General features: G+C 47.6%; 3 protein-coding genes across 6 annotated transcripts in view; 1 reads left to right on the forward strand and 2 right to left on the reverse strand.

Moving 5' to 3' along the window:
• Window positions 1-2,006: 2,006 nt before the first annotated feature.
• On the reverse strand, window positions 2,007-7,224 carry LOC120233753 (dual specificity protein phosphatase 13). 4 transcript variants are annotated; one of them, XM_039235215.1, is made up of 5 exons: window positions 7,162-7,219; window positions 6,763-6,852; window positions 5,760-5,933; window positions 3,171-3,391; window positions 2,007-2,459 (listed from the first exon to the last, which is right to left on the reverse strand). In XM_039235215.1, the coding sequence occupies exons 2-5, from the start codon at window positions 6,828-6,830 to the stop codon at window positions 2,257-2,259; spliced, it is 666 nt and encodes a 221-aa protein (XP_039091146.1). In that variant the 5' UTR covers window positions 6,831-6,852; window positions 7,162-7,219; the 3' UTR covers window positions 2,007-2,256. The 4 variants fall into 4 exon arrangements, with proteins under 4 accessions (XP_039091146.1, XP_039091145.1, XP_039091144.1 ...); XM_039235214.1 differs by having other exon boundaries at window positions 6,763-6,860; XM_039235213.1 differs by having other exon boundaries at window positions 6,763-7,224.
• A 5,604-nt stretch (window positions 7,225-12,828) lies between these two features.
• On the reverse strand, window positions 12,829-15,943 carry LOC120233766 (dual specificity protein phosphatase 13). The gene is made up of 3 exons (XM_039235237.1): window positions 15,795-15,943; window positions 14,824-15,041; window positions 12,829-13,028 (listed from the first exon to the last, which is right to left on the reverse strand). The coding sequence occupies exons 1-3, from the start codon at window positions 15,941-15,943 to the stop codon at window positions 12,829-12,831; spliced, it is 567 nt and encodes a 188-aa protein (XP_039091168.1).
• Window positions 15,944-18,402: 2,459 nt separating this feature from the next.
• Window positions 18,403-26,259, forward strand: part of SAMD8 (sterile alpha motif domain containing 8) — a 55,153-nt gene continuing 47,296 nt past the window's right edge. Inside the window, exon 1 of the mRNA XM_039235191.1 lies at window positions 18,403-18,607. Within this exon, the coding sequence (XP_039091122.1) occupies window positions 18,434-18,607 (174 nt within the window). The 5' untranslated portion in view covers window positions 18,403-18,433. The remainder of the gene's footprint in view (window positions 18,608-26,259) is intronic.

Genomic DNA, 26,259 nt, shown 5'->3' on the forward strand with positions numbered 1-26,259 from the left:
TTCCAAACAAAAAGCATTTGCCCTCTGGGAATAGGCCAGATGGCAGAGAAGGGCAAGGAACCCTCTGCCCAGAAGGCAGGGCTGGTCCCAGAGAGTGTTGGTAGGGAGTGAGGAGGCAGCGTCAGGGGGGCCAAAGAACAAGATGGGCTGGGAAGAGGGTGTCAGGGTGCCCAAGTGGTGGGCATGCGGGCGGAGCTGGGGGAAGGAGAGGTACCCTGCGGAGGCAGGCCTGCTCTTGGAGCCGGCTGGGACCCACGCCCCCTGGTGACCTCCATAGAGAAGGCCTAGGGGTAGTGATGCTAACCTGTAGTTGTGGCCCACACAACCAGGGAGCTATACCTGAGGGCAGGGTCATAGCCAGAGTTTAGGAGCCATGGGAGCTTTGAGACCATGAGAAGCCTGGTCAGAAACAGCCTGTTGGAAGAGAATGACAAGGCACCAGTAAATTGTGAGTCAGAGTAACAGGTGATGCCACAAATGGTGGGTGGACATCTTGGTGGCCCGAAGAGGAGTACTTCTCTCAGGTTTGGAGGGTCTGGGGAGGGGGGGCTTCCCAAAAGTAACTGCTAAACTGAGACCTCATAGAGACCCCAGTGAAAGTGGGGGAGGGTGGTACACTCAGGCGGTGCAACCTGAAGCATGTTTACCAGAGGTAAGAGAATGTGGTGCATTCTGGAAACTGCGAGTGGTTCTACCATTTCTTAATTACACAGTGTGTATAGGAACAAGAATTACAAGAGAGAAGACTAGAGATACAAGAAGCTTCTCAGATAATGAAGCATCTTTATACTTTGTCAAGGTGTTTGTACTTAGGGGGTTGTAAGCAGAGTGGTGATGTGAGCAGATTTCCATTTTAGTAAGATGTGTGCATGGAGATTGAAGGGGCAAGGCTGGAGGCAGAGAGACCAATAGCAGGTGAGAGGTGAGGGTGGCTTGAACTCGGTACTCACAACAAAGATGAAGCTAAGTTAGCAGACCCCAACGGTATTGAGGAAGTGGAATCAATAGGCTAATTGTATGAGAGGCAGGGGTCCCAAGGGGCATGACACCCATCACTGACTTGAGCAACGCTGGCTGTCAGAAATCTTCACTAAAATGAAGAACTAGGAAGAGTTCAGCTGGTGGGGCGGGGCTGCGGAAAAATTCAGCCGAGTTTGAAATTCAAGTGCAATATTCAAATAGAGGCAGACAGCGGGATGCAGAGGTTTGAGCGAACTGGGCTGCCTCAGAGGAGTCATCAGCCTAGAGATGTGAATTGAGGCTGGGATTGGGGGCAAAGGAACCCCCCCCCCCAGCAGAGAGAACTGTGAAGAAGAAAAAGGCAGTGGCCAGAACCCTGGAAACCTTGAGGTTTAAGGGTCAGCTGGAAGAGACTAAGGCTAAATAGGAGCAGCCTGAGAGGTGGGAGGAAAGCAGCCCGTTTAGTCCATGTGATACTTTATTCCAGATGAGGAACCTGGGGCTTTTTATATTGTGCTATTAGGGCACAAAACGTAGAAACTTGGAACTAAATGTTTCGCTGCTTCCGATCACCATCCTTCATCCAGGATTCTTGGGCTGTCTCCTCCCTAGACCCTCTTCTCTCAGTTGGTGCTTGTTTTAGTCTGTCCTTTTGAAAGTACAGTGTAAGTGTAAAGATTTAAGAGATGCTATTTGCACAGCAAGTTTTGACTATCGCTTTTGACAGGGCGGGCGTGGAGGAGGATGGTGACGCACTGAACCTTGGTCTTTATGCAGACAACCTAGCTCTCGGGTGATGGTATGAGAAAGACAAGATAAGGAAAAGATCAGGTAATTCTCAGCACTGGTACCCCCACCCCTCCCTTACCCCCCCCCCAGGCAGATACTGCTAATTGATCCTCACGTGCCCTTTTTCTTCATGAAGACTCGACATGGACTCAGACTCTCTCTGTAGGCTGCCAACGTGCTGACTCAGAGCTGGCAAGCCTCGTGGCTATCCTGGAAGTAAGCCACCACCCCCACAAACCACCAGAAGATCTCCTGTCTTTATTATGATGAATCTTTTATTATAGAGCAGACAGAACTCTATTCTGTATAAAGAATCTTTGGATTGGGTCAGGGAAATCCACCTGCTAAAGGTCACCACTCAGTTCTCCCTGCTTCTGCCTCAGCTAAGCCCCCACTTGCTATATATACTTCAAGGGCATTGGAAACAGTAGATGCTGCTGTCCCCAGGGCCAGGCTGTTGGGTTGGGCCATGCTGGCCAGGGTCAGGGCTCCTGGCTGCTCATTATGTCAGAGCTGCCCGGTCTCCCGCGCCAGTCGGTTGTCCAGAACCTGGAGCTGCTGAAGGAAGCCTGAGTTGGGGCAGATATCACGGTGGGCCTGCACCGTCTGGATGGCCTCCACCAGTGTCATGTTCTCACAGATCATGAGGAAGGCCAGGACAACTGTAGCAGAGCGGCTCACCCCCATAGCACAGTGTACCAGCACACGGCCTGTGGGAAAGACCCAACCTAGCGTCAGCTGCCTGCCCTCGCACTGACCACCCACCCCATTGGGAACTGGAGATGCTTCCTGCCATCCTTCAGCCCACCTATCACAGCACCCTGGAATAATGACAATGTTCTTACAGTCAGATGGGCCAGCTGAGGCCCAGAGAGAGAAAGGGACTGGCTTAAGGTCACACAGCAAGTTAGTGGCCCAGCTAGGTTAACAGCTGGGATTCCCTTTTCCAGGTCCAAGGTGTTTCCTCTGGTATCCTTTCCAATTATGCTATCCTGTTGTAAAGGGTGGGAGAGGGGACAGTATTCCTAGAGTCCCCTGGATTTGTGGCTGATTACGTGGAGTTTCCCAACCTGCTTAGTTCTTCCCTCTCTACCCTCCCTGCAGCCCTATGCCAAAGCCTTATCTTAGAGGGGCCTGTTTAGCCTTTGCTTGGTTGTGTACCTTCTGCCCAACACCAGCCCTCTTGCTGAGGGATGGTTACACTGAACCACATCAGACCTTAGCTGATTGTTGGTCCCCTGAAGGGGACACTCACTAAATCGTAGTAGCTATTTGCTCCATGGGGTGGGAGGGTTGTTGAAGAGGTATGTAGCTCTGGACACCCCACCCACCAGCACTATTGGAAAAAGTGCCCCAGATCCTACCCTCTTACCGCCATCTCTGTCCCCACCTCCACCCCAGTGTCTTCCCCAGCAGCTCACCTTGAGGAACACTGAGGGCAGTCCGGATGTATCGAGCAACAGGCAGAAAGTAGACACTGAGGTCAAAGAAGGGGTTGTCATCGGCCTCAATGCCATAGTACTCCAAGGTCATCCCGCGGTAAAACTTGGCACCTGTGTCCACTTGAAACTTGCCTGCAGCAACATTCACGACATGGGTGATGCCCAGCTGGGTCAGCTTGCCCTTGTCACGGGCTGCGTACCTGCAGGGAGGCCGTGGGGACATTGAGAGGTGGGGCAGGTCTCACTAGGTCACCTCTGGCTGGGCTGGAACTTGTCCCCTTCCCTCCTCTGTCACCTCTCCTCCAAATGTGAGACTGAAAAGAGTGAACAGGCCCAGATGATCAAGACTCCCTTTCACGCAGCCCAACTTTCCTAGAGGGCAGTTTGGCCATAGGCATCAGAAGCCTTAAAAATATACAAAATATATACATCCTTTGCCTCAGCAACATCCCTTCTAGGAACTTGAAAAAAACCCAAAATGTGCCCACAGACATCTATAAACTGGACCTAATGATATTCAAGATAGTGAAACATTGGAAAAAATCACTATCTGGTAATAGGAGACTGAGTATGCTATAGCTAAAGGAAATAGTATGCAACCACTAAAATGTTGTAGATAGTTACAGGTAAACAAGGAAGGGTATTTGTGCTATATTGAGCACCTATGAAAAATGCAGGATTCATGGAGGTGCCTGGGTGGCTCAGTGGGTTAAGTGTCTGACCCTTGGTTTTGGCTCAGGTCATGATTTTATAGTTTCGTGAATTTGAGCCCAGCATTGGGCTCAGCGCTGACAGCTCAGAGCTTGCTTGGGATTCTCTCTCTCTCCCTCTCCCTCTCTCTGCCCCTCCCCCACTCACACTTTCTCTGTCTTTCTCAAATAAATAAATAAACTTGTAAAAAAATGCAGGATACTGGAGTGTCTGGGTGGCTCGATCGGTTGAGCCTCTGACTTCTGCACAGGTCATGATCTCACGGTTCGTGAGTTTAAACCCCACGTTGGGCTCTTTGCTGACAGCTCAGAGCCTGGAGCCTGCTTCGGATTCTGTCTCCCTCTCTCATTGCCCCTCCCATGCTCTCTCTCTCTCTCTCTCAAAAATAAAGACTCAAAAATTTTTTTTAAATGTAGGATACACAACTTGGTTTTAAAATGTTTTCAAAGGATGTGTGCTTTTATTTAAAAAGCTTTCAAAACTTTTTAAATTTTTTAATCTAATAAAATAGATGACAAAATGGGATGAGAAAGAGGTATCATTTCTGTAAAAAAAAATGTGAAAAAGCATTTATGTATGTGTCCTTGTGTTTTTATTTTTTAATGTTTATTTATTTTTGAGAGAGACACAGAGCATGATCATGAGAGGGGCAGAGAGAGAGGGAGACACAGAGTCCGAAGCAGGCTCCAAGTTCCAAGCTGTCAGCAGAGAGCCTGATGCAGGGCTTGAACTCAAGGATCGTGAGATCATGACCTGAGCTGAAGTCAGAGGCTCAACCGACTGAGCCACCCAGGTGCCCCATATGTGTGTGTATTTTTAAAAAGTCAACAAAGATTTTATTACTGTTTATCTGGTGGGGGGGATAGCATATTTGCCATATTATTAACAAGATATTGAACCATATTTTCTAAATATTAAGGAAAATGTCGAAAATCCATATATATTCATCCATATATTCCAAATTTTAGGAAAACTTTTGAGGAAATAATATACAATCCTACTTTCTTTATATATATATAAAGATATATATATATAGAGAGAGAGAGAGAGAGAGAAACTTTGTGTGTGTGTTCCCAGGACCCATGTACTAGAATGTTCTAGGATCACTGTTCATAATAACCAAAAAGTGGAAACAACTCAAATGACCGTGTACAATAGAATAGATAAACTATGGGGACAGTCATACGAATGAATAGTATGCAGCAATGAAAGATGAACGAGCTTCAGCTGCATAGAACACAAGTAGGTCTTACAATACTGAGCAAAGGATGCCAGGCACAAAGCACACGCAATATGATTCCATTCATATGACTTTAAAAGACAAGCAAAACTAACTACATTTTCAGGTATATAGGTGTTAAAACAATCTAAAAAAAAAAAAGCAAGGAGATAATTATTTCAACACTTAGTTACCTACAAAGAAAGGGTTCAGTGGGGCTTCTGGGGCATAAGTAATGTCCTATTTCTTGTCCTGGATGGTGAAACTGTTCACATGTGCTCTTTGCACTTTTCTTTTCTTCTTCTTCTTCTTCTTTTTTTTTTATTTTAGAGGAAGAGAGAGAGCACGCACCTCTGCGAGCAGGGGAGGGGACAGAGGGGACGAGAGAGAGCAGAGCCGGACATGGGGCTCGATCCCACAACTCCGGGATGGTGATCTGAGCTGAAATCAACAGTCGGACACTCAACCACATGAGCCCTTTTATGCACTTTTCTTATGTGTATTCTATTTCCACAGCTAAAGTTAATAATAATATAGAAGGAAAGGAACAAGTGGAAAGAGATGGTGGGAGCCCTGGAGGACTCTGGGAGAGGGTCCCCCTTCTGTCCCCTCTACCTCCCACCGTGGGTTTTACTTACGCATCTCCTAGGAAGAGGTTGGGCCAGACCTCATTGATGTGGCTCAGCATGGCGGCCCGACGGACCCACAGCAAGCGCTGTAGGGAGGCGAGTGTGGGAGGCTGGTAGGAGGACGCCCGGACTGCCCCATGGATCTTAGGCCTCCGGAGGTCCTGCTTCTGCAGCGAGTCCATCCTGAAACACAGGGGGCGCTCTGGTGGTTGGGGGCAGGATCCCCAGCTGTGGGTCCAGCTGATGGAGAGGCCCAGGCATGGTGCAGTGCCCAGGTGCCAGTCGGATGCTGCAGGAAGGGCCCAAGCTGTTTTGGATGAGGTCATTAACTAGCTCGGGTGGGGCTGAGGCCTAGACCCTTTCCCCGGGGAACAAGGGAATCAATCCCTTGTCACTCCTGTGAAGCTGGGAAGCTCTCTCCTGCCCCTTCCAAGAGGTCCCTGATGGCGGAAGCTTTGGCCAAGAGGCCCTTGGAGTTCCCTGTTTGTGGCAACTAGTCAGCACAGACCCTGCCCCTTCAGTCACAGGTATTTGGGACTTAATAGGGATGAGGACCTCAGATGGCTATGGCTCTCAGAGGGCACCTAGGAAGGCCCCCACAACCTGGCAGCTCATCTCAAGCTCCCTCCTCAGCTACTTCCAGGGCTAATCCCAGGAATGAGGGGGCCTGGGTCATGACTTGACATTTGTTGGTATTTCCACGCTAAGTAAGCTGATGCCTGTTATGGGCCTGAGGCCTCATTTGTAAAATAGGTCTCTGCAGGTCCCTATTTTACGTAGGAGGAAACCGAAGGTCAGAGAGAATTTTTTAAGTGATGCCCAAAGCCGTATGGCTGATAAGTAGCAAGCCTGGGGTTTCCATCCAGTTGTGCTCCTTCAGTTCTGTCTGTACGTCTTCCAGTTGCCATTGTTGGGGACTCCAGAGAATGGTCACTAATCCATCTGTCTCTACATGAGAGCCTGGTGTTGGGGTCACACATCTGCCTATAGGCCCCGGGATTTTCCTCCTTACCCCCACGACTCAGGCCAGTGCTGCAGATCAGGCCTCACCCAGGTGGGGTGAGTTGTGTCAGGAGTCATCTGGCTGAGGGTGTCCGGGACCCTGCAGTGCTGGGGTGTCAGTGGCACCAGAACCTGGGTCTGGTGCTGTGCTGGGAAGGAGTGCCTATCTTGGCTAATTGTCCCTGCCCCCCTCAGCCAGTAACTAGGGAAGGTACAAACTGGGAAGAACATCTTTTCTCTTTGGGAGGCAGCGCCAGGACCAGGAAAAGAAATGGGCACCCAGGAGGCCACTGGCTTGGCCAAGCTCACCCAGCGGGTAGCCGGTGGGCAGGGTGGAAGTGAAGACCCGGCTTTCCCCTTCATCCCCCACTGTGACCTCTCAGGGCAGGCTGAGTGGCCTGCCACCTACCTAGGGCATGGTCTGGGGCCGGGAATGGGGGACTGAGTACAGGGACAGGACTCAGCACATGAGCGGAACTGGGCTGGGGCAGGTTCCGCCCAGAACACAAACGCTGTGAAGCGGTTAGAATTCCAGGTCCTTCCCTTGGAGCCTGTGGGGGTGGGGTCTGAGAGCAGACCTAGGCTACTCTCGACTGAAGCACCGTCCTTCTAAACCCTCTCTGCTTGGCATCTCATTGGGATGAAAGGCTTTTGGCCCTAAACTTCCTGTGTCCATGGGAAGCTACCTGAAGTGGTAGAAAGAGAACTTCAGAGGCAGGGAGGACAGCATGGCTATAACTCAATCCGTTGTCTCCAGCAAGTCTTTCCTTCTGTCTGGCCTATGGTCTTTCTCATTTTTAAGATCCTAAAACATCTAAGGCCTTGCCTGACTTTGAGGATTCCCTAGGAGTCTGACCTGAGAATGAGAGCCGTGGCTGGGTTTGCGGCAGCTACAGAGTAGGGAGCGGCATAGTGTGTTGGGGTGGAGAAAGCCCCAGGCCCCAGGGTTGTCCAAGAACCACACTGGTCTGCAGCCTGCAGCCGGAGCTGCCTGAGATGGAGCTCTGAGATGGAGCTCTGAGAAGCCTAGCAGGCCCACTCTGGCCTCTGAGCTTGGCATGGGGTACGGCCGCCACCCTGTGGCCAATGGGTGCATCGCAGTCCAGCTGTGCCAGGGAGCAGGCAGCCAGGCTCTGGCTGAAACACAGCTGGGCCCAGGGGGCTCCTGGGAAGAGGAGGAATCAACAGAGGAGTCAGGAATTGGGGGCTGCGAGGCCACAGCCCATGTTTCAACCTCCTAGGGGCCTTAGACCCAAGCCTGGAGAATGGGGGCCTTTTTCTTGGACTTTGGGGTACTCCTTATCTGGTCCCACCTAGGTCCTCACATGCTGATGCTCACAGATGTACCCACATCTGTCCACTCTGTCCTACTGGGGGTCCAGCCTCTTGCTCAAGGACTCATCCTTCAAGCTCCAGGCACACAGAAGGAAAGGAAGTCAGTGGCTGCAGCAGCTCCCCCGGTTTCTGTTGCCCCTAGACCTGGAGTGACTCCTTCTCTTACATCTCCTCGGCCACTGCAGAGTGAAGCATATGCCCACCATTTTTAGTATGGACAGGTCAGGCCTGGATCTTCTCCTTCCCTCTGGCCCTCATTCTGCTTCCTTCCTATGTCTTCTCCCTAAGCTGAACAGCTGCCTCTGTGGGCAGGGCTTTCTCCACTCTTATGCTGCTGCTGTTGACAAGTTTAGGTATTTGTTTTCTGTCTTTGTGTGCATCCCTCCTCCTCTCTGTGCTGCTCTCCCCAGCCTCTCATAGGAGCTCATAGTCCTGAACACACCACTCTGCATGCTGCTGGCCTCAGGCCAAGGCACAGGCCTCCTCAGGGCAGGGGGCAGCTGTTGCCATCCACCTCCTCAGCCGAAAGCTCCAGATGTCTTCCCAGACTTCCCTCCCACCCAGGCTTTCTGCTTCCCCCTCCTCCTCCCCAGGCAGACCAGATGGGACTGCGGCCACAGGAGAGTTGAGGCCAGAGATCTCAGGGCAGGAGGAGTCTGGTAAAGGGAGCCTTGGGGAGGGTGGCGGGCAGCCAGCCAATGCGAGCTGCCGGTGGGGCTCTGCACTCAGCATGCAGGCCCTGGAGGAAGACAGATCTGGGCAGTTCTCAGGTCTGGTATTTGTATGGTCTTCTCCAAGCCAGTTTTTTTCATGGGGCTGCCGTGAGAATTTCATGAGATACTAAATGTAAGGCACCTCCAACAGGGTCTGTCTTATGATAGATGCCCCCAAAAGAGTGTATCTTACTATTATTATCATTACTACTATTATTACTCTTACCCTTTCAAGATTCAGCCATATCCTGGGTGGAGGGTAACCTCCCCACGGGACAATGAGGCTTAGTCTCTATTTCTTTGTGTCTCTTGAGCTTTCTTTCTCTGTCCAGCAATAATTGTTATTATATTCACCACTTACTAAGGATGGACTGCGTACCAGACAGAGCTAAATGCTTACATTTTCTCATTGGATCCTCACAGTACCCTTATGAAGCAGATAACATTATCATCCCCATTTTACAGATGAGGAAACTGAGGCTCAGAGAGATTAAGCAATATGTTCAAGGTCACATGGGATCCAGGATTCGAGCCCAGGTCTCTCTGATGACTCTGCTTTGTCTGTGCCTCTATCTCTAACCCACTCTGTCCTCCAATCTAACCCAGTCTCTCCACAACACACAGAGGCACAGGTACCCTGGCCCTCATGACTCAGCATGCTCTATGGCCCCCCTGAGACAGGGGCACTCACCCACCTGTGGGGGTATCTGGCCCAGGCTGTAGTCTTCTCTGACGGCCACTTTGTGCTGCCGGCTTCCAGCTGCCTGTCTCCGCACACTTGATGCTGTTTCTATTTTTTGATTTGAGTTTAATTATAAAGCATGATGTGCCTCTCCCCTCTTCTGGCCTCCCCCTGACACTTGCAACTCACTCACCGGGTCCCTGGCATGGTCAGTGCCAAGCCCAGCCAGGCATCTGGCCTTGCTGGGAGTGGAGGCAGCTCATGGGGGTCTGCTTGTGATGTGTATGCATATGTGGGGCAGGGAGAAGGAAGATCCAATAGGTCATTTTAACAGTTCCCTTGGCCTTCGAGGGTGGTGTGAAGGATGGGCAGAAGGTTAAAGCTGGAAGGATCTTCCATGGAGGAGGACAGAAAAGAGACTAGCCAACACCAGACACAAACTGGCAGTGATGCCAACATCAGAACCCAGGTCCAGGGGTGCTTAGTTGGGGGCTGAGGGTTATAGGACTGGCCTGGGATTAAGATCTAGAAGACTGAGGCTGAAGGAGGTGTGGGTACACTTCACAAAGGTGTGAGTGGGGTTCAGAGCAGGCCTTTAGACCTGCCCTGGCCTGCCGTCAGAGGCTGTGTGTCCAGAAGCCACTCTGCCCTCTGCCAGACTCCTCCTTCCCCCAGAAAGTATTCTTAACCCAGACCTCACTGTGCCCTTGAGGCCAGCAAGATGGTGTTTTAGGTCCTTCCCAAGGCCACTGTGGTCAGTTAGGGACCTTGCATTTGGGCCTGTTAAGAATCCTTCCTGCTCTCCAGAGACCCTCTTCATATATATTTCAGGACTCCTCTATTCATACCCCCAGATGACAGACAGACACAGAGACAAATGCATACTTGCGGCCACAGCTACAGGGCTCCCTGAAGTCTGAGCTCCAGGGAGCTAAGGCTCAGCCCCTGCTGGGGTCCCCGAGCCCTGGGGAGAGGTGGTGGAGGCAGCTGTGGCCAAGGGCAATCATGAACACTTAGAATCCCCTCCCACTCTCCCCCCCCACCCCCATCCCCCCACCCCAGGGAACCTGGAGTCCCTGGCTAAGGAGCCTCCGGGATTGGCTGAGCAGGTAGACCATTCCCACCTGCCGGGACTGAAGGCAGTGGCTGGCAGGGAGTGCAGCAGGCGGCCGGAGGGAGCAGATGGAGCAGCAGGCTCTAGGGCGGACCCCACACTGGGTTCTTACCGTCTTCTTGGAATCCACCTGGGCCAGAGCCTCCAGCAGCACCAACAGGACCAGTGTCGGGTTAGCAAAATGGCACGGCCCTGCGGCAGGGAGTAACGACCAGCTCTGGGGAAGAGATGAGCTCCATGTTATAGGCAGGCAACCCAAGGCCCAGAATGGCTGGCACTTGTCAGGGCAGGGGCAAGAACTGCCACCTAAACCTGCCTCTGCAGCCCTCTGTGTAAGGTCAAGTGGGTACAGGTGCTGGGAGAGAGAAGGCAGGTCTGGGGCCCAGGGCTCATGGAGAGAAATGACCAATCCCCCCCCCCCCAATCTTTCAGAGTCCCTAAGGGCTGCTGTATAGACTCCAGTAGCACAGGCACCTGAAGGAAGTGTGCTAAGGAAGTGGGGCAATTGGGTCTCTTCAGAGATCTGCTTTCTACCAGTTTCCTGAAGCCTGTGTAGAGGAGAGAGCAGGAGGGGAACGCGCCATTCCTGCCTCTCTCTTGGCACCCCACACCCGCAGAGCTCCCCACAACCATTTCCCACCCAGCTCAGCCCCAGGCCTAATCTCAACCACAGCTCGAACCTTAATTTTCTTCTATTACACTCACCCCCACACTCTAAAGCTAGCTCAGCTCTCTGTCCTGCCCTCGTCCCCCCCCCCCCCCCCAAGATGCTCATCCTTCTCAAAGTATCAGGAAGGGGTCAGTGTTGCTGGACAGCTCCCTTGTGGTGGTGCCAGTTACCAATTCAGACACAAAAACAGCTTTTAATGGGGGGGGGCGGGCAGGGGGAAATTCAGTCCACATCCTGGGAAGCTCTTGGTAGGAGAAATCTGCCACTTTTCCGACTCTCAAGAAGCCTGGGCCTGTCCCCCACCCCCAGCTGTCAGCCCTTCTGAGCCAGTGGGCACTGGGCACACAGCCCAAGTCAGGGTTGAGGAGAGATGGAAGGCACGGCATGGGTAGGAGGCTTACCTCCCCAGCTGATGGCCCTCAGGGGGGTTGGGAATGTGAGGCTGGTGGGCTGTTGGGGGACAGACAAAACAGACCCAGCCTGGACGTGGTGGGAGAAGAAGGGACTCTGCAGCTCCCTCACAGTGCTGGTAACCAGCGCAGCCCCTCCACCGCAGGAAGAGACGTCCCTGTCTCCTCCCAGCTGAGCTGGAGGGAAACGGGGCTGGTGCCAAAGAAATTGAAGCAGCACCTCAGTGACCACTTGTGGGCCGGAAGCCTGAGAAGCAGTGGTTGCTGTTGGTAGAGGCCCACTCCTTCGACTTGGCAGCTGGGGATACAGGAGGCCTCCAGCAGGAATGAGGGAGGCCTGAGGGAGGAGGTGTGGAGGGTCTGTTCCTCCTCTGCAACTTAAGGACCGTCTGCTAATGCTCTGAACACACTACACAATCAATCAATCAGATTGATTGGGGGAGGGCAGGTAGGGAGTGGGGTGCTGGGTCCGAGGCAGGGAATGGAATGGCACAATGGCAGGAGAACTTTATATCACGCAGGGCTCGTGTGAGGAGGCCATGGCTGGTGGCAGGAGCACCTGTTCTCTGTTGTGAGAAGGGTGAGGCAGGGCTGACACGAAAATTAACCAAGCCTGGAGTGACAGCTGCAGCCCCACTTTCCCACCAGAGCTGAAGCTGGGGTCTGGACCTGGGTGGGGGGAGGGAGGCAGAGGTGTGGGAAGGTCCAGACAGCCCACAGGTGTCAGGACTGGCTGTACTGCTGCCTTAGTGGGGTTCAGGTAAGCCCCCGCCGGCTTTTGGCCAAGGAAGCAGGGCAGGGCTGCATCAGGACCAGGTAAGAAGGACTCACCTCTTCCATTTTATGCTTTCCACCTCTTTCCTTCCTAACCTTTCCATCCTCTCAGGGGTCTGAAGAACATGAGTGGGCTGGGAGAGAAAGGGTCCTTCTGAAAGGTTGCCTCAGCCAGGCCCCCTTCGACCCTCACTTCTGGCCACACACAGCCCTGACAACCCACTTCTGAACTGGTCCCATTCCATGTCCCCTGCCTGCCCTCACTGGCCTTCCTTTTCTGTGTTCCCCATCCAGCCCTTACTTGACCTCTCACTTCTTCACTGCACCCAGCTTTACCCCCTCACCCCGTCATCCCCTGCCCAGCCCTCACCTGGCCCCTCAGCTCCGGCCTGCACCCCGCAGCTGCTGGTCCAGCTGGCAGAGCTGGTGGAGGAAGCCTCGGTTGGGGAAGACCCATCGGTGTTGCCTCACGGTGATCACTGCCTGGCGCAAGGACAGCTGCTGGCGTAGCATGAGGTAGGCCAGCACCAGTGTGGCGGAGCGGCTCACCCCTACCACACAGTGCACCAGGACCTTGGCTGAGGAAGACATCCTGATGAAAGATCCTTCCCCTTCAGCTGGCCCACCCACGGGCAGGGGCGGAGACCCAAGTCCCTTTCCCCGCTCTGCCTTGGGTATACAATGTAACCCTGCGCAAACCATCCAGCCTTTATGGTTCTCAGTATCCTGATTGGTCACATGGGTATACCAACAGCTATTTTGCCTACCCTTGGGATAGGGTCCAAACTCCTTAACACGGCTTACAAGACCTTCTGTGAGCTGGCCCTGCTGCCCTTACAGCTTCATCTCAGGCTGTCTCACCCCAGCCTTCAGACCTAAGAAGACTGGGTAACTTTTAGTTCCTTAAACATCTTATGGTGTCTGGCCTCCAGCCTTACAACATGCTATTCCAACTACCTGTAAAACTTCTCTGGGGGTGCCTGGGTGGCTCAGTTGGTTGAGCTTCCAACTTCTGCTCAGGTCATGATCTAACAGTTCATGGGTTCAAGCCCCACATCGGGCTCTGTGCTGATAGCTCAGAGCCTGGAGCCTGTTTCAGATCCTGTGTCTCCCTCTCTCTCTGACCCTCCCCTGCTCACACTATCTCTCTCTCTCCTAGAAATAAATAAAACATTTAAAAAAATTCTCTGGCTTATGATCTGACTAATGTTTATTACTCATCTGTCAGGTTTCAGCTAGGACATGATTTCCTTGTGCAGGCTTTCCTGACCACTCATGGTATCAGTTGAATCACAGAGCAGCTCATCCTTTTTGTATGTGGTCCAGTGAATACTGTTGTAGAGGGAAGTCTCCTTACTTCCTGGTCCTCTGGACTGAGCACCTTTGCCCTGTTTCTGTGCTCCCTTATCTCTTCACATTTACCCATTCAAATGAATAGTACCCATGATACTCCACATTTTGACTGTCTTTCCACAAAACATGCAAGTTCCATTAGAGCAGGGACCCTGCCTTTTCTAGTTCAGTGCCTGGCACAGAAAAGATAATAAATAGCTGGTAAATGAATGTGTGACAAACAAATAAATGCCAAAGTGCTCTGGATGCTAAAGAGTGCTGCGAGCCATAGTCTTGTCTTTCCTGTCACATAGATGAGAAACTGAAGTCCAGAGAGGGACACTGGCTTGTTCAGGGTCAGGTAACAAGGGGCATGGCTCTCACCCAGAGCGGGGGCTCCAGCTTCCCCAGCCTCCTTTGATCTATCCTGGGTATTAAAGGTTTGTCTGTTTTTTAGGAGCACCTGGGTGCCTCAGTCAGTTAAACGTCTGACATCGGCTCAGGCCATGATGTCACATTTTGTAGGTTCAAGCTCCGTGTCAGCTCTGTGCTGACTGCTCAGAGCCTGGAGCCTGCCTTGGATTCTGTGTGTGTGTCTGCTCTCCCCTGCTCATGCTATCTCTGCTTCTCAAAAATGAATACAACGTTAAAAAAAATTTTTTTAAGTTTGTGTTTTTCTTTCCATTTGAAAATACCTTGGGGGTAGAATCCAGACATCTAGGTACTAAATGGCAATTTCTCACGGCTGAATGATGCGGAGAAAGAACTGTTTTGCCATTTGGGAAACTTGGCTTTCAGTCCCAGGACTGCTCCTAATTCGTGACATGACCTTGTATTCTAGACCTCAGTTTCCGTGTCTGTGAACCAGTGAGGTTGGATAAATTGTTGGAGCACTGAGCAGAGAATTTTTAAAAACCTGAAGGCTTTTGAAAATCTAAGAATGGGAAAGCACTGATATCTGAGGGGAAACTGGATATCTTGCTCCCCCCGCTGCTGCCATGACTGAGCAGGATGGAATATAGGTACAGACCCAACTCCTACCCCCGGGTGTGCTGAGGGCACGGTGGATGAAGTCAGCTGCTGAGGAGAAGTAGGCACTGATGTCGAAATTGGGGAGATCATGGGCTGGCACGCCCAGGTAGGTCACACTGCTGCCGTAGAAGTCAGGACCGCCCTGACAATAGAGTCCGCCGTGGGCTGCGTTCAGCACGTGGGTGATGCCCAGCTTCCATAGCTCAAAGCGGTTATTTGCCGTGGCCCTAGGAAGGGGGAGGAATGGGGCTGGATGCTGGTTAAGCCACTGGGGTCCAGAAGGGAGGTTTTGTCTGCCCCCCCTGCTTCAGAGGTCCAAAGGGACCCAAGAAGGAACCCAGTAAGCTTGAGCCCCACCCTCAGAGCTTTGTGGTGGAAGGGTTGGTAGTATAGGGAATTATCTTCAGACCCTCTTTGCTACCGGAGGTGATCTGCTCCTGCTTTGGCCAAAACAGGAAGGAAAGAATTGCCTCAGCCCTGGAATCCAGCTGCCCCTCCTTTCCTGCCCCATGCCCTCCCACGCACAACTGGCCTCTTCTGGCCACCACCTCATACCTGCTTCTAATTTGCAAATGTTTAATGACACCCCTGATTTACCTTCCTCACCCACCCTAAGTCCAGAGAACGCTGGACCCAGAAAGGGGAGCTCTCTGTCCATCCCATGTCATAACCAGAAAGAACCATTCCCCAGGCCTCTCTGTCCCTGACTGGCCAGTTGTCCAGGATATATCAGAAGATGTGTGAATCCTCTGGGAGCTCCAATCATCCAGGCAGGCAAAAGCTTTGCTCCCCCTGGTGGTCACACCTGATCACTGCACTTAGCCCAGCATACAGGAGTCCTAGAGTCAGTCCCTAGCCTGAGATGTGCAGAGCAGAACTATTTGCCTTGTTCCACCCCACTCCCTGTCTTTGGTAAAGAGCCCAAGAACTGTTTCTCCTTGTCCCCTTCCCCACACCCTTTCCCACCAGCTACCACTCACGCATCTCCTATGTAAAGGTTGGGCCAAACTTCGTCCACGTGGCTGCAAGAAACTTTCCCTGCCCTCAGGAGCTCCTCCAGTTCCAGAACGCTGGGGCAAGGTGTGGCTTCGGCATCTCCCCTCAGCTCTGGGACTGAGGCTTCAGCCATGGGCCAGCCCCAGCCCTCTGTCTCTGCGGTCACTCCTCTCCGCCTCTCCAGTGTCATTTCTCCTTACTGGAGATTGGCAGGCACAGGTGGGACAGAAGCAAGTGACTCAGCAAGTCGTGGAGCCTCCAGAGAGAACAGGACTTTTCCCCCCAAGTCACTCCCCTAACCCCAGACTCCGTGACAATATGGAACCCATCATATGTCTGCAAATCACTTTATTTCTCCATCTCAGTTTCTTCATCTGTAAAGTAAGGATAATTGTACTTACTCAAAGAATTGTGAGGATTAAATGAAACAAAGGATATTCTGTATCTAACACATAGTAATGCCTAAGAAACATTTGTTGAACTAATAGGCTTTGGGCCCCGAGGAAGGTTATTTAGTTCTGAGGACTGAGTTAACGTGGAGATCCAGGGTGGAGAGGGGGTGATTGATTCCAAGGATGAATGATTAAAAAAAGCTCTGCAGGTCTGGGTGGGCCACATATGGCTGCTGAGTGAGCCTCTGGACTATGCAGCTCAGGGGAAGTTTCCAGAGTTGTAGAGTCAGAAAAATGTGGAGAGGAGGCATGGAAAGCTTCATCTCAAGGATGCCCATGGGGTTTGTGGGGGAAGGTTTGAACATAGTTCTGTACTGAAGGTGGCTGATTTCTCAAAAGAGAAAGCTGAAATGGCTCTGTACATCAAAGGGAGGGGGAGGAGGGAAGTGAATGTTGCCCTAGACTTTCTGAAGAGCCAAAGGAACTGTCATCAGAAACATTTTTGGGATGGGAGGGAGATTGCCCTGCTTAGGAGGGCTTTAGCCCACAACAGAAACTAAGAGAAGTCTATATCTGCTCTCTTGCCTGAGGCAGTTATGGGCAAAAGAGGTAAGAGGCCTTGCCCGCTCTCAGGTGAGTTTGTGAAGGCCTTGATGGGTCGGGAAGAATATGAGTTACAGTGGTGATGGGGTTTTGGGGTAGTGGGGGTTCAGAGCTGACACCCGAGAAAGAATTCTGGAAGACACCTTTGGTGCAAAAAGGTGATTTTATTAAAGCCTGGGGACAGGATCCTGGACAGAAAGAGCTGCACTGGGGTTGTGAAGAGTGACTGGTTATATGCTATGGAGTTGGGGAAGGTAAAGTCAATAGGAAGTTTCTTAAAGGATTTTCATATGCTAAAACTCACAGGTTACTGAAGACCTAGCTATTGTCAAGCTAAAGTTGTTTTTCCCTCTAGCAAAGCATTATCTTTAAGATGGTAGGGAGTTCCTGGAGATTAAACTATTGGTAAGATCGCCTTTTTCTTGTAATTTACTAAGGTATTTGTAAACTGCTGTAGATTCTCAGTTTAACCATTTGTTTTCTTTTTTTAAAAAGTTTATTTTTGAGAGAGTGAAACAGAGGGTAAGTAGGGGAGGGACAGAAAGAGAGACAGACACAGAATCCGAAGCAGGCTCCATGCTCTGAGCTGTCAGCACAGAGCCTGACGTGGGGCTTGAACCCAAGAACCGTGAGATGGTGACCTGAGCTGAAGTCAGAAATGCAACTGACTGAGCCATCCGGGTGCCCCTTAACTATTTGTTTTCTGTCCTTTCTTTTGTTTTTGGGCAGCTCAGAGTGCCTGAGGAATGTCACATGTGTACCACAGGGGTCTGGGGTGGGAAGGGGTGTTGTTAGCTTGTGCTTTGCCCTCAGCTTGCCTTATGCTCCCTCATCAGTGGGAAGGCTCCCAGCTGCCTCTGGCCTTGAGTCCAGCTTGAGGGTAAAGGCTATAGCGAGTCATCCCATGGGAGGAGTAGGCACTCATTGCCCCCCCAGAACCTGTCTCCATTCCATCAGAGCCTCCGAAGTCTGCTCTGCACTTGATGGGGAAGCAAGATCAAGGAGGGTTTGGATCCCAGGTCACAGGTGGTTTTGGACTTGGTTTATGCCAATTCTAGGCCTGGGTTAGGGTCTCTCTGAGAATAGAGTGAGAAGAGCACAGAATCTTAAGGTAGATTTAAGCAAGACTACTGGCTTCAGCGCGTATTAACTTTGGTACCTCAGGTAGGTTTTTTGGCAGTTCTGTGTTATAATACCCTGCAGAGTTGGCACAAAGATTACGTGAGATATTTGTATAGCATTTGGCATAAGCACTGTCAGAAAGTAAAGAGACAATAAATGGTAACAATGATCATTGGACATTGGCTCTTGCAGAGGAGCTGGCTCCCTCCAAAGGAATTAGGTAATTTCTTCTTGTTCCCAAACCCCATTTAATAGTCCCATAGACCCAACCCAACTTCACCAGCCATTTATTTTCTCCCACTTTGGCGTTGAGCCTGACGCATGCGCTCTCGGATTTCCTTGCTGCGGTTTTCCTTCCCCCCGCCCAGCTGGAGTCCCGCGACCCTTCCGGTTTGGGCCCCACCCCCGCCCGTAAGCTCCGCCTCTCTCCGGTAGGGCCCCTCCTCCCGAAGCAGTTCCGGTTCGGATTCAAGCGGCTGCCGGCGCGACCAAGGCAGGCCGTGGCGATGCCTGCGCGCAGCCGCCACCGCCCCCGCCTCCGCTCCGGCTCTCCTCCCCGGGCTCCGCCGCCGCCTCTCGAGGCGCTTCACTCCTGCGAGGCCCGGAGAGCCCGGGACTCCGACAACGTCTCGGACACCGACTCGGAGTTGGGTCGGGGGAGCCCGACTCGGACTGCAGAGGTGAGCCGGAGCTGAGCCTGAGGAGAGGGGAGTTTGGGGGGCGCTTGCAGCGGAGGATGAGTTGGGAGTCAGGGGCGGAACCGGGGCTGCGAAGGACTGGGATCTGGAGGGGCCACAGGCGACGGTTGAGGGAGCCTGGAGAGTCGGCTCTAGAATGGAATCTTTAGGAAATGGAGGCTGTTGAGTCGAGGGCCTTGAGGTGAGGTGGGAGAGTGGGAGACTGAGGGAGAGGTGGCCTTGAAGAGGCAAGGGCTTGGAAGGTTTTGAGAGCCGAATAGTGAGGGAAGCAGATCGAGGGGGTCCCGCATGAATGCAGGACTGGAGGAAGAGATGCTCCAGGATTTGGCAGTGGGGGCGCGGGATCGTAGGAATCAGGAACACGGTCGATATTACTGCCTGGCGAGAGAGACAGAACCGGGTTGTGACTGATGAGGTAGCTGACCAGAGTCGGGAGGTGGGGGTAGTTAGGGGAAGGATTTCGGTTTAATTGGAAAAGGTGGAGGCTGTAGGCTAGGAAGTCGTCTGACCTAAAGGGCCATAAAAAGAGAAATGGGGTCAAGAAAGAAAAAGAGCCCTTGGGGATCTAATTTAGGGTTTTGGCATTTGCACAGGTGTCTTTGAAAGCGTCGAAGATCACTAGGGTAATATGCTTGGAATATGGGACTTTCTTATTTGTAGACAGCGGATCATTTTAATAATCCGGGGTTGGTGTTGAACACTGATTTGCCGGAACGACTGGGGGAAGTAGTAAAAAGGAAGTGATGTTTGGGAAAGATAGAGAAAGGGAGTGATTCTGAAAATAAAGATATCATTTGGGTTTTTTCTAACAGTAATAGCGTGGTTTTTTTTTTAAAAAAATTTTTTTCTTAAAGTTTGCTTTAAATACCAGACAAGTTTAGATCTTTAAAAAAGATTTAATGCACTACCATTAAGTTAAAAAAAAAATAACCTCAGAACAAAAATTTGGACACTTAGGTTTTACAGAGACTCAGTATTGACTGGTTCCACTTTGACAGTTTGAGTTGACAGATTATTTTTATTTACCACAGGGTGAAAGTATGATCAATGCAGGTTAAAAGGGTTTTTAAAACAACAATTCACCCTTGAACAACAGGGAGTTAGAAGCATGCAGTCATAATCCCCGATAACTTTTGACTCTACGAAAACTTAGTTAATAGCCTGTTGCCCCAGAGCCTCACTGGTAACAGTTGATTAACACATTTTGTATGTTGTGTGTATTATATTCGGTATTCTTATTATAAAGTAAGCTAGAGAAAAGAAAATGTTAAGAAAATCATAAGAGAAAATACATTTCCAGTACTGTGCTGTATTTATCCGGAAAAAAATGTGCATATAAGTGGACCTGTGCACGTCAAACCCATGTTGTTTTAGGGTCAGCTGTATATGTGAAATCACTACAGTCCAGGAGTACCAGCTCTTTCTCTCACCCGTAACTCCAGGATTTGAGTCGCTTCTTGAGAATTGGAGAAGTCCTTTTGAGACATTCGCAGGACCAGTATTAATGCAACTTTATATATATTGTACAAATCATATTTTTAGGAGAGTCATCTAGAAAAGTAAGAACAGAGGATGCTTGCAGTTGTCAGTAAATAGAACTGGGATAGGCGAGGGACTGGGATAGAAGATGTAGTACCAAAACAGTAATTGTGCCAGAAAAATAGTGATTGCAATACTTACATTCGCTTTAGTATAAGTAAGTTAATTTCCTTTTGTAATTGTTAAATTATAATATGGCTTCAAGCAGTCTTTGACTTTAGCTATGTTTCATATGTAGTTACTTTTGCAACTTTTTATTTCATTGTATGTTTTGCACGTTCGTGGCCCATTTCAGAACAAACTTTTAATCAAGTGTTTCTTCTCTAAACAGGTATCTATTTAATTTTCACGCAGTGAAAATGTACTTTATTGCAAAAGCTTTTAAATTAGCTTGTATATATAGACTGTGTCATATCTTCAAATGCTTAGTGGACTAGTAATTATTTCTTCAAAGGAGAGATGAATTCTTTGCTTTAACTGTTGTCAAAGAATCTTTGGTTGGAGGTTACATAGTATTACTATTGTTTCTGTTTCTGTTTACCCTCACGAGACTGAGATTATCTCTAAAGATCTTGCCTTTATAATAAAATAAAAGTCTAAATAAAAGTCTAAATAAAAGTCATGGCATTTAAAAACTTACTGAAGGGAACTGAAATAGAACTCTCTATTAAGGTTACATCTTAATATTACTGAAAATTAAACTATTAAGTGAAGTGGTATAATTTATGTTTATTTATCTTTGAAAGAGAGACCGAGAGACAGAGCATGAGCCGGGGAGGGACAGAGAGAGAGAGAAACACAGAATCTAAAGTACGCCCCAGGCTCTGAGCTGTCAGCACAGCTGAGCTGTCAGCTCAGAGCCTGACCTGGGGCTCAAACTCACGGACTGCAAGGTCATGACCTGAGCCACTCAGGTGCCCCTCTAATGAATATTATTATTATTTTGTCTTATAAGAATGACTGTATTAAGTAGCTCTTACTTGAAAATTCTTACCTTCTGACCTGATGTAGTATATGGTGTTAAGTAGGGTGAATCTAAAATAGCCATGAGTCATGACAGAATTCTTACTTTAGGTCTTACTGTCCTCTTGCTTTGAGAAATCCAGAAGTTAAAAATTGGAGAGTATGGACTGGGCATGCTTGGAGAACAATTCAGTGTTTACATGATGCCTCTGTCACTGGTTGGTAATTTGTCACATGCATATGGGATATGAAATTGTGGCAGACTTGTGTGAATATTCCTGGGCTCTCTCCCCCCATATCCACAGCACTGTCATCACTGGATCTTAAGTTTAACCTTCTAGCTGAGTCTAGACTTCATGTCTCCATATTGAAATATTCTGTTACTTCCCTACACATTGGGTCTTCCTGGTAATAAAATCACTTCAGTGCAGAATGTAACATAATATGACTCTATCTTTGCTCTTGCTTAGCATAGTAGAAACTAGGAGAACTTGGTTACAATAGTTTTGTCACAGTCTTTCACCATAAAATAGTTTTCATCATGTGTACTTCTAAAGAGTGTTATGGAGTCAGTGACCTATATTTATATTTGTCTTAGATTTTTATTGTGGGCTTAGTTGAGTGTTTTAAATTGTGGCACTGGACAAGAGAGGTAGTGTCTTTATCTATCTTGACCGTTTGCCCTCTTAAAATTCTTGACAGGTAAGACATTCTAGTAGGTGGTGAGAACCACGAATTCTGCTAATTTTAAATCTAGATGGTGAGAACCACGAATTCTGCTAATTTTAAATCTTGTAAGTTTCTCTGTATCGCTGAGTTATTGAAAATGTCTGCAAATTGGTTGTAGTTTGGAACTTTGAGACTAAGTTAAATCAATATCAGTTTCATCAATATAATATTGTCATGAAAGTCAAAGATTGCCAAAACCATACATTAAATTTTGAGTCTAGATTTAGTATATTTTCACAATATTGTAATGGATTTTGAAATATTGAGCCAGTTTCTCATTTTCCATCATGTTGATTTGATTTGAAGGTGTAGCATATTTAAAAATAAGGATATTACCAATCAATATGTCAAACTACTAGCTTTCCAAATATCATTTTTAGTGATTGGAATAAGAATTGGAATTTATATACTTCTTTGCTGGTTCATTTCTTTGTACTGGCCTGCAGCCAGATCAAGATCCCCATCATCAAATTTACTACTAAATTATCATCATTGTGTAAAACATCTTACTGCAACTGCAGGTTTAAACTGGACAATATTGTCTAATTAGATTCTTACTCATTGAGCTGAGATGGTTCTGGATGTGATATAGAATTAGATGCATCCTGCTAGTGGGATTCTTAGATTAAAGGCAAGTTAGAGCCAGAAAAAGTATGGGTTCTTTGGTATACATGACTTTTTTTTTTTTTTTAATAGTATATGAGATTGCATGATCTGGGCAGCCAAAAAATCTCCCTGAACTGAAGTGCAGCCAAAAAAATGATGTTGTAACGAAGAAGGCAGTTTAATTTGTTCAGATGCGCTGCCTCAAACTCTACTGCTCAGAAGTGGGATATAACAAAATAGTAAAGAATCAACTGCTAGAGTTTCAAAAATGGTTGGTAGAAATTGGTTCAGTGTCTTTGTAACTGTTTTGAAATTATAGCAGATTTCATAGATGTTTTGGAAACAGTGCTCTCCGCTTACGAAGGTAAACTGGGGCACCTGGGTGGCTGAGGCAGTTAAACATCTGACTCTTGATCTTGGCTTAGGCATGATGTCATGTCCCATCACTGTGAGTTTGAGCCCCACATGGGGCTCTCTGCTGTCAGCATAAAGCCTGCTTCAGATCCTTTGTCCCCCCACTTCTCTGCCCCCCTCCCCTGCTCTCTCTAAACAATAAATGAATAAATGTTTAAAAAAAGAAAGAGAAAATAATAGTTTTTGTTTGCTTGATGAAAAGATTTAAAAATAGGATAAAAAAATAAAAATGGGACCAGAAAAAAAGCTGCATAGTCCTAAATACTACAAACTGCAGCACTAAATGCCCAAAGTAATCTTTGTCCTTCTAGATTATAGTTTAGGCTTTTTACTTTTATAAAAGTTAAATTATGCTCTGGCTTATGGATCTGTAAAATGGTATAATTTGTCTGTATTAACTGTATAATAAGTAAGCTTTATTAGCTAAAATTGGATTTAAGGTTATTTTAGCATGAGTTCAACTATGTGTAATTGCTTTACAGAGAATATATTAACATTAACTTTATATAATTTTTAAAAATCTCTTTTCCCTCTTTTAAAACATTTTTTTTTAATGTTTTATTTATTTATGAGAGAGGGAGAGACAGCATGAGCAGGGGAGGGTCAGAGAGAGAGGGAGACACAGAATCTAAAACAGGCTCCAGGCTCCGAGCTAGCTATCAGCACAGAGCCCGACGCAGGACTTGAACCCACGAACCGTGAGATCATGACCTGAGCCGAAGTTGGACGCTCAACCAACTGAGCCACCCAGGCACCCCTAAAAAAATTTTTTAATGATTTATTTTTGAAAGACTGAGAGCATGCCTGAGTGAGGAAGGGGAGGGGCAGAGAGAGGGAGACACAGAAACCAAAGCAAGTTCCAGGGTACAAGCTGTCAGCACAGAGCCTGACACAGGGCTGGAACCCACAAACTGGGAGATCATAACTTGAGCTGAAGTCCGACATTTAGCTGACTGAGCCACCCAGGCACCCTTCTTCCCCCTCTCTTTTGTCTTGGGATATGGTCACTTGGAAATGATAATTTTTAAAAATTTTACTGTGTGCCAAATCAGTAATAAGTTTCAAAAACAGCATATTTTGTGTTTATGAATCAAGTTTAATCAGTTATAAATTCCTTTAGAGGCATTTTAATATATGGTTTTTAAAGACAATATGTGGTTTTTAAGTATGATAATTACTTCAGGTTATATTCTAGAATTTTAGAGTACACACAATCAAGTGAAACTACAAGAAAAATCCAGCATATTTAAATTATTATCATCATATGAACCTCAACATTGGTTCTGAAAACACAGAAAGTAAAGTTTTTGGGGGCACTTGGGTGGCTCAGTCAGTGGCTGAGTGGCTCTCACAAACTGTGAGATCATGACCTGAGCTGAAATCAAGTGTCAGAAGCTTATCCGTCTGAGCCACCCAGGCTCAGCCTGTCACTTTAGGAAAATTTCCCAAGTTAATTGTTAAGGTATAGAAGTACTCTCTTTTTAAAGATTTTATTTTTAAGTAATCTCTACACCTAGCATGGGGCTTGACCTGTATCTCTGGGATGCTGATTCACATGCTCCACCGACTGAGCCAGCCAGGCACCCCTAGAAGTACATTTAGATAGCAACAATAATCAATTGCATCAACTTATAGCATATTTTTTTAAATGTTGGTATGCTTCTGTTGAAATATTTTTATTTAGTTAACATGATATTAAATAAATCTTTATATGAGAAACTCATGTTGAGTTGAAGTCTACACTGATTAACTGGAATCACTATTTTTATTTTATTTTTCAGTTTGTTATTTGATTACATTGTTTCCCTGAAAAGTAATTCCATCTTGAGCAAAACCTTAATAAGATTTTACAGCTGTTTTCAAATATTTATAATTATTTCATATTAACCCAAAGATTAAATTAAGAGTGGGTTTGGGGGCACCTGGGTCACTCAGTCAGTTAAGCATCCAATTCTTGATTTCAGCTCAAGTCATGATTTCACAGTTTGTGAGATCCAGCCCCGTGTCATGCGGTGCTCTGTGCTGAGCATGGAGTCTGTTTTGGATCCTCTCTCTCCCTGCCCCTCCCCTGCTTGCGTGCTCTCTCTCTCTCTCTCAAAATAAACAAATATATGTTTAAAAAAAAAAGTGGGTTTGACTATTAGTTGATAAGTTTCTATCCTAATGATTTAACTTCAGGTCTATGGCATTACTGGCAGAAAAAGGAGTTAATGATGATGGCAATATTAGCTTTTATTTACTGAGCAGTTTTTATTTGTCAAGCATTATTACAAAAGCATTACATGTATAAGTCCATGTAGTCTTAACAATAAGGCTGTGGAGTAAGAACTACTATTCTCTCCATTTTGCAGATAAAATAATGAGGCCCAAGGAGGTTAAGTTACTAATGCAGGTTCACATAGCTGTGAGTGGTAAATCGATTTGAACCAAGGCAGTTTGATTCCAGAGCCAGCATTCTTAACTGTTATACTTTCTAGGTTATTTATTAAATTCTGTTGCAAAATAGCTGTCTGAAATTTACTTAACTTTGTTTCTTCAGCTATCAGTTGAGGAATTGTACTAAATCTATCAGGTCACTTCCAATTCTACTATTTTAAGAATTCTGTCATCCTGATTTACAAAGCATTGTATGTTTAATATTTCTGACCAGTTTCTCTTTGTAATCTCTTGGTCTCTTAAAGTACAAAAGTTAAGTCATTTTCCAAAGTCACACTGGTAATGGGTGATGGAGCTGGATCTGTAATCAGATATTTTTTGGACCTCTTGGGTTTGCTAGTTGCCTCACTATTTTTTTTTAGTGTCTATATGCATACATAGGTTATTAATTGAGTTTAATTGATATTCTTTCTTAAATTTCTATTCATATCTATTTGTGTGATATGCTTCAAACAGTGAGAAATAATAGTGTTTTCATTTTCTTGAGCCTTTTCCCTTTGGTTTTCAAGTATTGCATGCTCATGGCATAAAATTTAGAAATTTTAGAAATATTTAATGTAGGTAGTGAAGGAGTCCACTGGAGGAGTAACTCTTAATAGTTTGATATTTTACTTATTTAAAGATATATACATATGATCATGTGATATTTTTTAGGACATTTTGCTCCTTTAAATTTTTTTAACTTATTTAAAAAAATGTTTTTAATGTTTTATTTATTTCTGAGAGAGAGAGAGAGAGCGCACGTGAGCGAGCAGAGGAGGGTCAGAGAGAGAGGGAGACACAGAATCTGAAACAGGCTCCAGGCTCTGAGCTGGCTGTCAGTCGAAGTTGGATGCTTAACCGACTGAGCCACCCAGGCGCCCTAGTTTTTTTTAACTTTTATTTTGATAATTTAAGATTCACAGTAAGTTGTGTAGATAGTACAGAGATTCCACATATCCTTCACT

This window comes from Hyaena hyaena, unplaced genomic scaffold, assembly GCF_003009895.1.
Source record: "Hyaena hyaena isolate Hyena2069 unplaced genomic scaffold, ASM300989v1 scaffold_97, whole genome shotgun sequence".
In the NCBI taxonomy this organism is placed as follows: Eukaryota; Metazoa; Chordata; class Mammalia; order Carnivora; family Hyaenidae; genus Hyaena; species Hyaena hyaena.